Source organism: Stigmatopora nigra, chromosome 9, assembly GCF_051989575.1.
Source record: "Stigmatopora nigra isolate UIUO_SnigA chromosome 9, RoL_Snig_1.1, whole genome shotgun sequence".
Lineage (NCBI taxonomy): Eukaryota > Metazoa > Chordata > Actinopteri > Syngnathiformes > Syngnathidae > Stigmatopora > Stigmatopora nigra.
Window position 1 is genome coordinate 3,591,276 of NC_135516.1, and position 15,544 is coordinate 3,606,819.

Below are 15,544 nucleotides of genomic sequence, written 5' to 3' on the forward strand. Positions count from 1 at the left end.
CAATTACATAGTTTTGAGTGTCTTGCTCACTGCAGGATGAGGAGATGAGAGGGAAAGGGAGGTGAACGGGAGCTCATGTCTCAAATGGGATGATACTTGAAGAGTAAAATCAGCCAATGCAGTGAAGTGTGTGTGTGTGTCTGCGTGTGCGCGTGGAGATAGAGAAAGGAAACTGAAAGGGAAGTTAATCGGAGTGTTGTGTGTGAAAGAGAAGGACAGCAGGTGGTTGGGCTCTCCCCCTCTTCTTCTCTACCTCACCTATTCATCCTTTGTTGAGCAAATTCTTCTCCTTCACTCCTTCACAAAGACCCCATCTGCCTCTTTTGTAACTGTCTCCCCCCCCCCCCCCCCCCCACACACACACACACACAATTCCCCTCACTCCCCACTCAGAGGAAAATAAAAAAGTTTAAAGTCCTGTAACATTGTTCTCTTCCTCTTTTTGGGAGGCAATTTATGTATACTTAAAAACAAATTCAGATAGGAAAGAGAAGGTAAAACAGGAACTACAAAAGGAGGATTATAATACATTAAATCATATATCGATAAAAATAAGGACAAAATCTATGTATTATCTTTTATTGCGCCAATAGACTTGGCTTAAAGCCCTCACTAAATTTATCTACTTTAAACACAGCTCATCCTTGTTAGAGTCTCCGGAGTGCTGGAGCCTATACCAGCTGACTTTGAGTGAATGGGGGAATACTACAGACTAAATTGAACTACCCTCTCAACAGTCGTAGGGCACACACAGAGGCAGACAACCATTCGCACTCTTAATGAACCACGACTGAGGGGGAACCGATCATTTAAAGGGCAACATATGCCTAGACTTGGCATTTCTCAATAAATGGACATAAAGTGTGTGTATATACTGTATATATTCATTCGTAGCGGTACTATGGGCAGTAGGAAGGGTACACCTTAAGTTGGACAAAAGGCTGCTATTAATAAATGTGATGTTATTATACTATATCAGGATGACAAATCTCTAGCAAACAAGATCTAGTTACAACATTAGAAGACAATGTTCATGAAAACATGGTCTGAATTAAGGAGAACTGAATTCAGTGGAATTCCATTCAGTGTTGAAGACCACATGTATATGTATGGAGGTACTGTTAAATTTTCCATTTTGGTGTGCCATCCAATTTCCACTGTGTGCTCACGTGTGTGTTTATGTGTTTAACATTCTCTCTCAATTCACCTTTAGAAGACTGTTTATAGAGACAGGCTGTCATAATCTATTTTTGTAAAGACTGTTTTGCTTTTGATTTTTGTTGTGTGTGTTTGTGGTTCATTCTTTGTCTCCTAATTAGGTTTACATGGACACCTGTTCCATTGTGTTAGCCAATCATCTTACTCCTATTTGCGTCTTGCCTATGTTTTTCTTATTTTTTAGCCAGTTTTATTATATTCTATTGTCTTGTTTCTTTCAGAGGCGGCCCGGTAGTTGAGTGGTTAGCACGTTGGAATGATAGTTCTGGGGACGTGGGTTCGAGCATTGTGGGTCACTCCACTGTGTGGAGTTTACATTATCTCACCGGGCTTGTATGACTTTTCTCCAGGTACTACGGTTTCCTCCCACATCCCCAAAACATGCATGGTAGGCTGGTTAAATACTCTAAAATGTATGAGTGTGAGCATGAATGGTTGTCCGTCTCCCTGTAACCGGCAATTGGCCGGCCACCAATTAAGGGTGTCCCCCACCTGGTGCCCGAAGAAAACTAGGATAGGCTCCAGACACATTCCGATTGTCATTGCATGAATTTTGCGGGTGTGAACAGGTACTACTGACCTGTGTGATGGCAGGGGAGTGTGTCATTCCCAGGGAGTGACTGCCGAGCTGCTGGTGTGGACTGTGCATTGCTCCCAGGTGAGCCTGGCTATGGAGCGGGGGGCTGACCTGATGAGGTGGCGTGGAGGCTTGCACCACACCCCCAATGGACAGCGCTCCTTGGTGAGGCAAACTGGACCGTGGCACGGTTCCTCTGGAGGACAGGGCGTGGAGTTGGGGATGGATCTGCGTGTGAGGCGGGGGCAAGTGAGGGTGACCGAGGCCGGGGCTCGAGGGATGGTGGGTGAGGTTCGACGGGTGAGGGTATGACATGTAAATGCCCGGATGCTGGTGGGGAGGGAGCGGGTGGGCAAGTGAGCTAGACGAAGGGTGCTGGCCCGCGTAGACAGGTGGCTTGGATGTGAACATTGAGGCGGGGGAGGACGAGGAAGACGATGAAGAAGACTGGGGCGGCTTCATCTCAGATGGATCGTTGTAACTCTGCGGAACGAAAGAGACAATCAGTACAGTGTCATGTCCTGCAGGCATGGCAATGTGTGTGTGTGTGTGTGTGTGTGTGTGTGTGTGTGTGTGTGTGTGTGTGTGTGTGTGTGTGTGTGTGTGTGTGTATGTGTGTGTGTGTGTGTGTGTGTGTGTGTGTGAGCTATACCTGAGAGACCAGACTGGCCCTGTAAGCAGCCAACTGTTTCAGATACTCCTTCTTTGCTGTCTCAGTCTTCTTCTTATACACCTTCAGGCAAAGAGAGAACATTTCATTTTGACACCACTTTACCACTGCACACACCCAAAAACATTTCATGCATACAACTGAACTAATAAGCATACCGTATAAGATAATTATCAGTAGGAGGATTAATACTACATGTGTATAAGTATAGACTTAGAAAGGATCCTGAAACTCAAAAAGAGTCTTTGTGCTTTTTAATACAAGGCCTAAGGTCGTCAGTTTTTTATTACAGGTGCAATGTCACAAACTAATCCATAAAGAAGCGGTTAAGATTGTTATGTCTCACACTAGACTCTGGAAAGATATTTAAGAACTGTGTGGTGGACGTGCAAACCACACAAGAGACAGAAAATTATAATGTAAATCAAGAACTACTGTACAGCGGTTATTTAATGGGAAAATACATCATACTGCTCATAAGGAGAGCTGAAATTGAAAGTGTTTAAATGAGTAAAATGTCAAAGAGTTGTTGCTTTTCTGATACTCTATCTTACCCCAAAATTTCGGGGGTTGCTGGAGCCTAACCCACCTGACTTCTGGCGAAAGGGAGACTACAGTAATCAATCGATTATCACGGTTAATGTAGAGTTGTAGACCATGGCCACGATAAACGAAAAATTGCAAAGTAGGGTCACCCCAATTTACTTCAGTGCTGAGTCCTAGCAGCAAGCGGAGGACAGGGGAGTGGCTTCCGCTTCCAAATTTCAGCGTGGATTTTCACATTTTTACAATTGTCTTACCGAACCATGAATCGATTTTAGGTCGGTCAGCTTTTTGTGAACGTATTGGCGTTAGATATTTGATAACAACAATGCAAAACAGAAAACCAGATTTTAATGGCATTCTTAATTAATATAAATCATAATACCTGCTTCTGTTCCTCTCCAAGGCCATCCCACATGGAGGCCACAATCTTTGAGACCTCCCCAAAGGTGGCGTTGGGGTTCTGGGCCTTTATATTTGCTTGTGTGTCTCTGAAGAATAGTGCGTAGGCAGAGACTGGCTTCACGGGCTCATTGGGGTCCTTTCGCTTCTTCTTCTTTGGTGTCTTAGGTTTCTTGGAGATGTCAAATGCAGCTGGTCGTTTCTCAGCTCCATTGCCCTGTTGATATGTGAGGATGATATCAACAAATTACGACATGATATATGTTATAAAGTAAAATGGTATGAATAGGTTCCAGCTAAATGTTTTTGTTTGACACATACTGTAAAATGTTTACTTTTGATTTGCTTTATATCATAATTTCATAGAACACCTGGAAAAACTGTAATGCTGTACCATCTATTCAATTGCAATATATGTATTTACAATTGCCTTATTAAATTGCCTTAATCATTCATATCACTATTCATCATTTAATGTGTCCTCTTCGTTGATATCTACTCACCATAGTACATTGTAAAAATATGTTCATAATATATATATATATATATATATATATATATATATATATATATATATATATATATATATATATATATATATATATATATATATATATATATATATATATATATATATATATATATATATATATATATATATATATATATATATATATATACACATACACACATACATATATATAGAGAGAGAGACAGACAGAGAGAGAGTTAGAGAGAGAGAAAGAGAGAGAGATATGTATATATATTATTTCACTCACAATACACATTACACAGAGGGAAACATTATTCCACAGAAATGTGATTGTTTCATTTCCGCAGAATATCAGCAATAACACATCATTTTCAGTATGAGTGTATGACTCATGCAATAAGCAGGAGGCTGTTGTACATTTCCTTCATGTGCAGACTAAATGAATGCATTATCTCATGCTTGCATGTGCAGGGGTGTCATACTCCCGGTTCGCGGGCCACATTCATTTCAACTAGATCTCATGTGGGCCGGAACAGTTTATTTTTGGCCATTAAAAGGTAACTTAATAACCACCATTGATGGTACTAGAAGTCCAATCCGTTTTGACTTAGAATACTCGTTCATTTGTCCTTGTCAGTCAAAATAGATAGGTATAGCACCGCCAATGGCACTGAAAGATGGAAATCTACAGCCAGTTGAAATGAATTAGACATCTAATGTTGTGAATGGCAGGCGGTGAGTTAATTTTGCGTCACTTCCTTATCATTTTAGTGCGCTTACAGGTGTTTTCCTGTAAAAATTTTGAAAAATTTTCTATTGATTTTAGGGAAATTTACATGCTGCTTCCTGTGTGTTGATTGCTTTTGGTCCATTTACAGGGTACTTCTTGGTTTTGGGGCATTTTATGGTTCCTTGTTAACTCATTGGCAGCCAATTATACGAGTGAAATTCCGATCAAATATTTACCTTGAGATACGAGACAAATTTTGAGGTACAAGCATTTGAGACAGCCAATTGGCCATGCCGATACTTATGATATGTCTCTCTCGTGCAAAGATGTCTACGAGCACTGGGCGGAGGGTTGCATTTTTTCCGTTTTTGTTTGTTTGTTGCATTAATCAGTGCAGAATTAAGGGAAACATAATGGATCCAAAGCAAGTCAGTGCATTGAAGGGTAGTACGAAGAAGAGGCATATGATTACAATCAATATTAAGCATGAAATAATCGAAAAACATGAGTAGTGTACAGGTTACTGAGTTGGCTCGGCAATGAGTATGGAGAAGCAGGAAGTTGGCCCTGAAAGCCGCGGTGGAATACATGAACCTCTTTGCCCTGGTTATTGCACAAGAAGTTTTAAATTTAGTGTAACGTAAGATTAAAACTTGTTTTAAAGTGTGAACACCCCACAACCGGTATGAACACCCTATGCCACCATTTCCGGCTCGCGGGTTGTATTGTTAAAATCACCGGTTTAGAGTATCTGACAATGTGTGTTCTTTTACCCTGAATCCATCATCATTGTCGTCCTCGTGTGCTGAGCTAGACGGAGATGGTGTTGCGGATTTACTTCCAGGAGGAGAAGGGGAATTGTGGGTAACAGAGTTCCCGCTGAGTCCCAACTGGGATTGGTTAATAGTAGACAACTGGCTGCCTTGGGTCATGCCCGATGGGTTTTTGGGTCCGAGTGCCGCTTCCATTGGTTGTTGGCTGCTGGTAAACCGAGAGTCAGAGTTCACCATCTGCTGCATCTGTGTGATAACAAGTAGCACGAGTTAAACCAGAAAACTTCAGTACTCTCCTCATACTGTCAAGAGTTTGCTTTTATTCCCAACTAATGACAGTAGTATTTTGTGATTCATTATCGTTAAAAAAGGTTGTAGATATAGAGAATTGTATTAATTTTATTATGTATTAATTAACTTTGTTATTACCTATCTATTTATGTCTAAAATCTCTTTCCCGTATCTGCATTCTCACTCTCTTGCTACTGTGACAATGCCATTTTCCAATTTAACGGGTTGAATAAAATTATCCAATTCAATCTAATACCTGGTCATGTTACTAGCAAGAAAGAATGAATTTAGTGCAATCATAATTATATGAGTTTTAATCACATACCCCAGCCCTACCTCCTTGACTGACTGTTTGAGTAATAGACTAATGTGCTGATGTCATAACAAAGAAACAGGAACTCAGACAAGACATAAATGACATGATTATATGAAAAATATGTGTAGTACTATGTTCCACTTTCATTGATGGTGTTGTTAGAAACCCTAGAACAGAGTCAAAGTGAATATTGAAATCTGTGAAAAAGATGAAGAACTCAATTGGAAGTTTCTTTAGTCCCAGATATGTAGTTTAGACAGCCCAATGGGAAATATACTGCTACACAGTTATAGTACATAAGTTTGGACACTTATTGATACAGAAAAAGTGTGTGATTGTAACTACACCAGCTGTTCCAAACCTTTCTTGTGCCAAGGGCAGATTTTGGTTGTTTCACTTAGACACACTTTGAAAGTTCAGCAAATGAACATATTCTGTCTCCTCCATTTAAGTAAATAATGTTTTTTAGAGGAGGTTATTATTTTAAAAATGTATCATCAGAATGTTTGCATGTCGAGTAATTGTGTTCAAATTGCAAATGCAATCTGATAAGTCATCTTCCCAGGTTGCTTGACTAAATCCTCGCAAGTAAATGTTGAAATTGACCAAGAATATGAAACAAAAAAGCCAAAACAATAACCTACAAATAATCACATATTGTATTTTAACAAACTGCTTATATGTGTATACGGTACAATTTGTTTCAAATGACTGAAAAGAAGGACTTTGAAATGCTATTGAAGCCACATCAAATGCAGCTCATCCTGACCCTTCATACAGAAACTAATGACAGCTGATGTAACCATGGCAACAGGCAAAGCAAGAGAGAAAATAAGCTGTATCTAAAGTCATTAATTTCATCAGTTAATGGTCATGCCAAGTACATCAATTTAGGTTTAATACCCTTCAGAGAAGTAGCTATAATTACTCCCCATGCAAGGTATCCAAATTCTTTATAATGCTATTTACATGGGTTAATACACTTTTACTGCCCTATGGACAGTAATGTTTTACTGTGTACAAGTGTGTAGTATTGTCTTTTAAAACAACTGACGCCCCAGAGATAATCAATCTAATAATAAATCTTGACAACAAAGGAATAAAATGTCAGCATGTCTGAACTCATTTATACGAAAAAGAACATTTTCAATGCCGTCATTTTGATTATATGTCAAAAGAAAGTGTTAACAAAAGGTAATAAAGAAATGAATCAGACCAAATTGAATAACTTAATAATGCTGAATCTGAGATTGTTATTTGCCACTCTACTTAAATTTTGTTTTTTGTTTTTTAGTTCTTCATAGAATTTCATTGTCTGACAATTTCAAGGGAAAACAAAAGTTCAGGCAAGATTGGCACAAATGAAGGACACATGTTTAAAATCGTGTCATTTTTTACTTCTAAATGACCAGTTGAGACAAAATAATTTTAGCTGTTGTGTTCTAGGCTTTATAGGGTTAACTTGTATATGTTGTCAGAGACGAGAGGCAAACGCTTCATTTTATGCCATTCTGGTGATTTCCAGTATAGCACATTATACCCAGATCATCTTAAAAACAAGAATAATAGCTAATTCAGCCAAAGTAGCCCCTAGATGGCAGCTATTACCCACCATTACGACTGATTTCACATATATTCAGTTGGTCCTTTGTCGGTATATATAGTACAGGGGTTCTCAATACGTCGATGGGGAACTATCCGTCGATCGCTAAGGTACTATTGGTAAATCGCATAACAGTAAGATTTGATCCAAGGATTGTATTTGTAGTAAAATGTTATATGGGTCTTGAGCTGGGAAACAGCACCATCAGGAGTCCAAGCATGATTATTACTGGCCGACACTATTTTGCGTCCTGATGCCATCAGGAATATCATCAGCATACATTACTGTTCAGCTTTGTAAGGGGCCGGAAAAAATTGTAGATCGCGCAAAAGTTGGAGATGTTTGAGCAAAAAAGTTAGAGCACCCCTGATATGGTATGTTGACACTTAAGTGTTCACTCCTAAGCATCAACTAAGCAGTACCCCGCTTGGAAGCACGTTATCAGAGCTTGATTACTGGCTACCACTTCTAAATATAGACGTGGAATTTTGATAGAACGACGATGGCGTTAGATTTCTGCCACAATTCCTTAAGCATAATGTTAAATACCACAAGCATGGTCCATAGACACAATGTGAAATACACTATTTCCTCAAATGTCGCGGTTAATGAGGACCAGACAAGGCCGCGATAATCGAAAAAAAAAATCTTCAGTGCTGCGTACTAGTAGCAAGAGTGCCTTCTGGAGTTTCAGCGTAAATTTTCCCATATTCATGAACATTAAAAATAAATAAATAAATGTCTTTAGTGCTGAGTCCTATTAGCAAGCGTATCTTTCCTTACAAATGTCTCTGCTTTACGAAATATTCAGGCTAGGAAAAAAGTCTCAATTAGAAAATGTTGTTCCAATATACGAAAGAAATTCAAGTTACAAAACAGAAAATCTCCCGAAAATTAAACATCCCCTGAAATCTGAATACACTTGCTGGATCTTGTGATTTATTTTGAAATTGGCATGAAAGAAATCACCTCCCATTAGTTATCTCCCAACACCGTGTTGGCCTACCATTGCCTGTCAACCAATAATCCGCTGACCTATTGCTTCGGAGTGAACTCCACGATGCTTTTTGTGCGCCTTTAACTTTTGTGAATTTTTCGTCAACCTTCTTCCGATTTTCCTTTCCTTTCACCTTGCACCAGAGCTCGGCTGACAGTTATTGTATGTGTGTGAATGTGTGGTAATTCAGCAAGTGCTTTGCTGTTCAACATAAAATTATCTCTGAATTAGTACAAATATGCCTTTAAATGCGCAACTGGAATCTCAATATGAACAGCCTTACCTTCATTCTCTTCAAAAAACGCAGTCAAACCAATGGACTCTCTATACTGTTCTATCCAACCTGATTAAGGTGAGCCAGGCATAGTTGCTAGGCAACCATAAATCATGGACAGGCAGTAAATGTATAGCAATATGGGAATATAAAAGTGAAGAATGAGGGAAATACAGAAAGGAGAAGAGAAACCAATAAGAACAATTTTCTCATTTAAAAGGTACCGCAGATTAACGGGACTGAAACCAAATAAAAAAAGAATGATGAGAAAATGTTGCGTTATAAAAGATAATTAAAGATTAGGGTGAGATTATTTCATTAAAAAAAGGTGTGAGATATCACTTTGGTAGATAGTGTTTTTAGAATTTTAGTAGACTTACACTATAGAAGTGTGAAATGAAACTAAACAACAAAATGATAAATAATTTTAGGGGACATACTACAATGAATATTTATATATATTTTGTGAAAGGGGGTTAAAAAACAGTGGGGACAATCCTATATTGATGACTGAATAGACAAAAGTATGTGGAAGTCGAGAAAGGATGCAGTAAAAATAAAGTTGTTTTTAATTAAGACTAATGCTGGATAGGATAATGAATGAACTCATTGTCCACTAGTCACATTAGTACTAAAATGAGTATGGAAGTTTTATTTTTTAGCTGTAAATGATCAATTCTAAAAATTATCCAGGAAATTCTATCCAGGCCGGCCCGACGGCTGATTGGTTAGTGCGTCAGCTTCATAGTGGTGGCCCTGGGTTGATCCACCTGTGTGGAGTTTGCACGTTCACAACGATCCTGTGTGGGTTTTCTCCGGGTACTCCAGTTTTCTCCCACATTCCAAAGACATGCAAGGTAGGGTGATTGGACACTCTAAATTGCCCCTAGGTATGAGTGTGAGCATGAATGGTTGTTTCTCTCCTTGTGCCCACTAATTCAGGGTGTTGTCCCCCGCCTCTAGTCCGAAGTGACCCCAGTGAGGATAAAGCAGTTCAGAAATGAGATGAAATACATGTGCCATTTAATGGGGCAATTTAAAGTGTCCAATAAGCCTACCACGCATGTCTTTGAAATGTGGGAGGAAACCGGAGTACCCGGAGAAAAAACACACAGGACCAGTGTTCCCCGTGAGATGACATGAGAATTCTATCTAGTGTAGAAATGTAGTGTATTACTCACATTCCATTTTATATGTGGATTTTAGCAGTCTTTATAGTTTAATAATATAATTTAAGGAGGTATAGTTATTCACAAACAAATGGGCATGGTGGAAAATTTAAAACATTCATTGTTCAAAGTTGTTTGATTTTACTTCAGTTGTGAATTACTGTGTCACTCACCACGGACAAAGTACTGGTCATTGCTGATCCGTCAGGGCTGAATGTACCCCCTTCTTGGTTCAGCATAGGTGCGCCATCTTGATTGGCAGGCATTCCGGCCATATTCATACCCTGCAGCTGGTAGGAGTGATGTGAAGTTGTGCTTGTGTTGCTATCCAAAGGGGGATAGGGTCCAGTGGTAGAATCATGGGGCAGATGAGGTGGCAGCATGTGGTCTGGCAGTGTGGGGGGAGTGATGGGAGGAATGTTGAAGTCTTCATCACCCAAATTGCCCATTTGGTAAGACTAAAGACAAGAAATTGCAGTGTAAAAAAAATTAACAAATTCCATATACAAAACATTTCTTACATACACAGCCTTCATAATATAATTAGCAGTATTACACAGCTGGACAGCATTTGGCAGAGATACTGTGACAAACACCTGAATTGTAATAGCAAGCACCAAATGATATTTTGAGTTCTAGAATTCAGGAAAAATACATTTTCATGGGTGTCTGTTCTGCTGAAATTTTACCAATACATTCAGTGTAATTGTTTTTTGCCTCAAAATAAAGCGCTGAGTGAAACTAATAAACTATATCATTTTTATAGTCATGAAATCTATTCGCTGAAACCTGAGGGAGAGGGGATGCAAAGGCTTGTTTATTAACCATTGTATAAACATTTATCAGCTGGGGAACAGATCAGGACCTTTCAGTCATAAAAATTCTTAACCAGGCCAGAACAATTTTTGTCAACAATCTGGCTTTAGCCGCCTGATGTTTAGGCCTCGATTCCCGCTGGTGGCGGTATGATTGTGAGTGTGGATGGTCGTTTGTCTTTCTGTGTGCCCTATGGTTGACTGGAGACCAGTCTAGGGTGTTTATCTGCCTTTCGCCCGGGGTCAGCTATGATAGATTCCGGCAAACCTTTGCAATTCTTACGAGGATGTGGGGTACGTAAGATGAATGAATGGATCTGACTTTAATCTTGTGCTTGATTCCAAACCCATCTGTATCTTGTTATTTACTGAATTCCATTGGCAACTTTCCACATAAAAGAAAATAACATACATAAATCTATTTCTTTTTCCTCTTAAAGGAACAATAATTATTCATTTACAACACATCTATATAGATAGAATTGTTCGTTGCAGTTTCACATTTTCAGCACAAGCAGACAGACAACCATTCGTACTCACACCCATACGTAGGGGCAATTTAGAGTACCATGCATGTCTATGGAATGTGGGAGGAAACCAGAGTACCCGTAGAAAACCCACACAGAGAGTAAATTATAAAAGTGAACACAAGAACCTCCATAACACTGCGAAAGAATCAGCCCCAAACAAAGATACATGGTTAATCATTAAAAAGCTTTTTGCTCTTTATAATAACTTTAATAACTTTTTCATCAAATAAATAAAAATATACTAAATTGTTGCATAGTAATATAGGCAATGGTCTACATTGTGATACGTTAAGGGCTTTTTACAAAAGGGCTAGCTAGCAATGGTCCAAAACCATTTGAAAATTGGTTGTCTCTAAAACGAAAATACTTTACTAAGTTTTGACGTGCTGAAAGAGAACTAACTATATACTGTGTTCAGTTATTTTGAGAGCTATGACATGGGTGAAATGGAGTTAGAGAATTGTGTAAGAGAAGACTGAGAGACATTGGGGTTAAAGGAAAGAGGCAGCATTCGAGCAACCGTCTCATACTAATCTGACAGAGGAGATCTTTTATAGAGACTGACAGCTTTTCTGCTTGGCTAGCCACACCAGTTTCTCCCTCACGTTCTACTTTGCTCTTCATCGCTCACCATCCTTCTCCTTCCACCCCTCGTTGGCTTTCTTGCTCTTCTAATCTCATCCATGATTTCTCTTTCATCATTCTCATGCTTATGCCAAACCAAATGCTATGTTGACTTCTGAGTTGCATGACTTGGAAATTGCCCATTGAATGATGGATATGTTTACTGTGTAGTAAATGGTCAAGGTGGTAAAATGAGAATCTCATTTTACATTAAAAGCGAAAACAAAACTGCCACCCACCCCAAATTATACAATGTATGAAGGCAAACCACGTATAGGTCCCTGCTAAACTTCATTGCAAGGGAATTGAACTGTATGATGTTTGTATGATTTTGAATTCTACCAAAATCACCATCATGAGTGCAGTAGGACGGTTAAATTATTGTGGAAAAAATAAAACAATGTTTTTATTCCGCAAAAACATATTTAATTCATTCATTCACTTTCCAAAGCGCTTAGCCTCAGAAAGGTTGCCGGGGGTGATATAGTCTATACCAGCCACCTATGGGCACAAGGCAGGGGAGACCCTAAATCGGTGGCCAGCTAATCGCATGGCACAAGGAGACAGACAACCAACCGTTCACACTCTCACTCATACCAGTGCTCAACCATCCTAACCATGCATGTTCTTGGAATGTGGAGGAAACCAGAGTACTCAGAGAAAACCCACACAAGCACGGGGAGAACTTGCAAACTCCTCAATGGGAGTTCAAAACCCACCGAGGATTGAATCCTCGATCCAAGAACTGTCAGGCCAACGTGCTAAAGACTTATGGGCCACCAGGCCGCCCAACGTATTTAATACACTATTTACATGTTACTGTAGGTCAGCCCGATGGGTTTGTGGTTAGCATGTTGGCCTCACAATGGGAGACCTGGGTTCAAATCCAGGTTGGTGCACCCGTGTGGAGTTTGAATGTTCTCGGCGGCGACAATGATTGTGAGTGCAAATGTTGTCTGTCTCTATGTGTGCTCTAGGGCTGACAGGCAACCATTCTAGGGTGTAGTCTGCCTTTCGCATGTAGTCAGCTGGGATAGGCTCCAGCAATCCCGACAAACCTTGGTTAAATGTTAACTAAAATGTTAAAGGAGACATATGTAAGATTTGCACTTCAATCATTCATTAATTGGTCCAAGTATTTTATTTAATTTCTTAACCGCTTTATCCACAGTAGGGTCGTGGGGGGTGCTGGAGCCAGAAGGGAGTGACTTTGGGCCAGAGGTGGGAGACACCCTGAATTGGTGGCTACCCAAAGCAGGACACAAGGACACAAACAACCATTCATGCTCATACCTAGGGGCGATTTAGAGTGTCCAATAAGCCTACCAAGCATGTCTTTGGATTGTGGAAGGAAACCGGAGTGCCCGGAGAAAACCCACACAGGCCCGGGGACAAACATGCAAACCCCAAATGGGTGAACTGATCTGGATTTGAATTTAGGTATCTCACTGTGAGGCCGACACGCTAACCACTCAGCCGCTGGGCTGCCCTTCAAGTATTTTAATAGATGACATTAGAACAATAGACATAAAAGAAATGTTTGTTTTGGAAATACTTATTTTGAAAAAACAAGCTCAATGATATAGCCTAGATTTTCTCAGTTTAAAAGTTGCTACTGTTTTGATCCATCTGCTTACAACAAATGTCCTGCCCACCACAAACCGCTAGGGTGGCAAAATTTCTCCTCAAGAAGGTATGTGGTTTTGAGTTTCCATATGAGTTTCATTCAGAACCATAAGATGGTTCAGCTTTGTTTTAGCCTAACCTTGGGATCAGTTCCCACTCGGTGGTGGACTGATTGTGATCGTGAATGGTTGTCTCTTTGCGTAACTGGTTTATACTAATGTTACTTTACTATTTTTGTTTCTGGTTTATGATAACATTTAAAAAATAACCCCCTTCCCCCCAAAAAATGCAACTTTTTCCATGTATTCTTTAGCTAGTGCAACTTATACTGTATGTAACCTATAGTCCGAAAAATACGGTAAATCAAAATATTAATGCACTTATACCAACCAAAACACAATAACATTGTTTTAGAAAAATGTTGTTTATTAGCTCAAACTACTTAATGCTTCACAAAATAAGCCGTTACAATCTATGTAGGTGGATGGTTCAATGACACCCTACCAACTGTAAACTCTTTTTTTTCATAAACAGAGTAATGTTTTTGAAACTTGTCAGTTCAGTCACTCATCAGTTCAACCAGCTTGACAAGTTTGCCCTTTTCTCTTCTCATTCTTCTTTCTCTTTTCCATGTCATTTCTGGGCTTGAAAGCCCTGTGATGTGGGTCGGGTCCTTACAAACCAACAAATCCAGCTGTGATGTACTTTTAAAAACTATTGGAGCTCAGAAAGCTGCATAAATTACCCACACGCTTTTTGTCTGTCTGTCCGTCCAGTTTGTTCGATCACTTCTTCATGTTCTGCATAAATTACTGCCCCTTGTCTCTCTCCTCTTCCATTCATGCTGACACAAAAGCCTGTTCTGGGAGCTCCTAGAAAGACTAATGTAGTCAGGATTAAGTCCTTTTGCTTATGTTGTGTCCCCATTATTTGCACATTTCCCACAGCTCCATGTTTTCAGTACCAGAATGCATTTACTAATGCTGCATTTCAACAGTTTTGACCATCTGCACATATCTGTCGAGGACTCACGGAGTTGTAGATCTGATCACGTAAAATGTTGATGTTTTAAAAGAATCTAATAAAATGTGTCCATCTGGTTTTGTGTGTCTCATGCTCGAGGGAATATACTTTATTTTAAACTGATGGTAAAGGCTGATTAGCCTCAGGGTGGATCTCAAAGTATTCTTTGAAGCTCAACAAAATTGTTTGTGCACCGAAATGCTGTGTGTTTGATGAAAGCCTGATTGACGTTTCTTTCATTTTACTGTCAACAGCATTCTCTGCCTTCAAATAATATGTTTGAGGGTAAACTACGGGCTACAAACAAGAAACTCAAGAGAGCTCACATGAGGAAATAAAAGAAAATAAGACAGGAGGTTTGATTTCTTGCAAGCAGCATGCAAGAGCTAACTAAGGATGGGCAAAATAACTATGCCATTAAATTGAGTTGAATTATTAAAATACTATTAGGAAAAATAGTATGCATTAATTGTGTTTGAAGTAACATGCAATATTGATTGCCCTTAAGGTTATAATACAAATACTGTATTTTATAATGTGTTTTATGCAACCCTAGTGTAGGAAGCAGGATTAAAAAATTTCAAAGAGAATGTTTTCCATTCCTTATTACTCTTCACTGTGATGAAAATAAAAGGAGTATTCATCCACCCCACTTAAGAAAATTAACATATAAGGCAGGTTTCTGCAGGATAGCAATATCATTGTGGCAATATTGAAAGACATAGACAAAAGAAAGACAACAGTTTAACAAAAAAAGCTATATAAAGTAAATGAAATGCTGTTGTCAAACTGCTAAGATGTTGCTTTCTAAAAAAGACATGGTTGGAAGGGTTTTTGTTCAGCGTTGTGTTGATGGTACGGACATTTAAA

At 39.2% G+C, this 15,544-nt stretch overlaps 1 protein-coding gene across 2 annotated transcripts in view; it reads right to left on the reverse strand.

Moving 5' to 3' along the window:
• The window catches only part of tox (thymocyte selection-associated high mobility group box), a 39,452-nt gene that overhangs the window by 3,070 nt on the left and 20,838 nt on the right, over positions 1–15,544 (reverse strand). For both annotated transcript variants that reach the window (XM_077725096.1, XM_077725095.1), the window contains exons 5-9: positions 10,230–10,514; positions 5,407–5,652; positions 3,394–3,627; positions 2,448–2,528; positions 1,799–2,278 (exon numbers count right to left, since the gene is read on the reverse strand). In XM_077725096.1, coding sequence (XP_077581222.1) covers positions 1,799–2,278; positions 2,448–2,528; positions 3,394–3,627; positions 5,407–5,652; positions 10,230–10,514 — 1,326 coding nt within the window. The remainder of the gene's footprint in view (positions 1–1,798; positions 2,279–2,447; positions 2,529–3,393; positions 3,628–5,406; positions 5,653–10,229; positions 10,515–15,544) is intronic.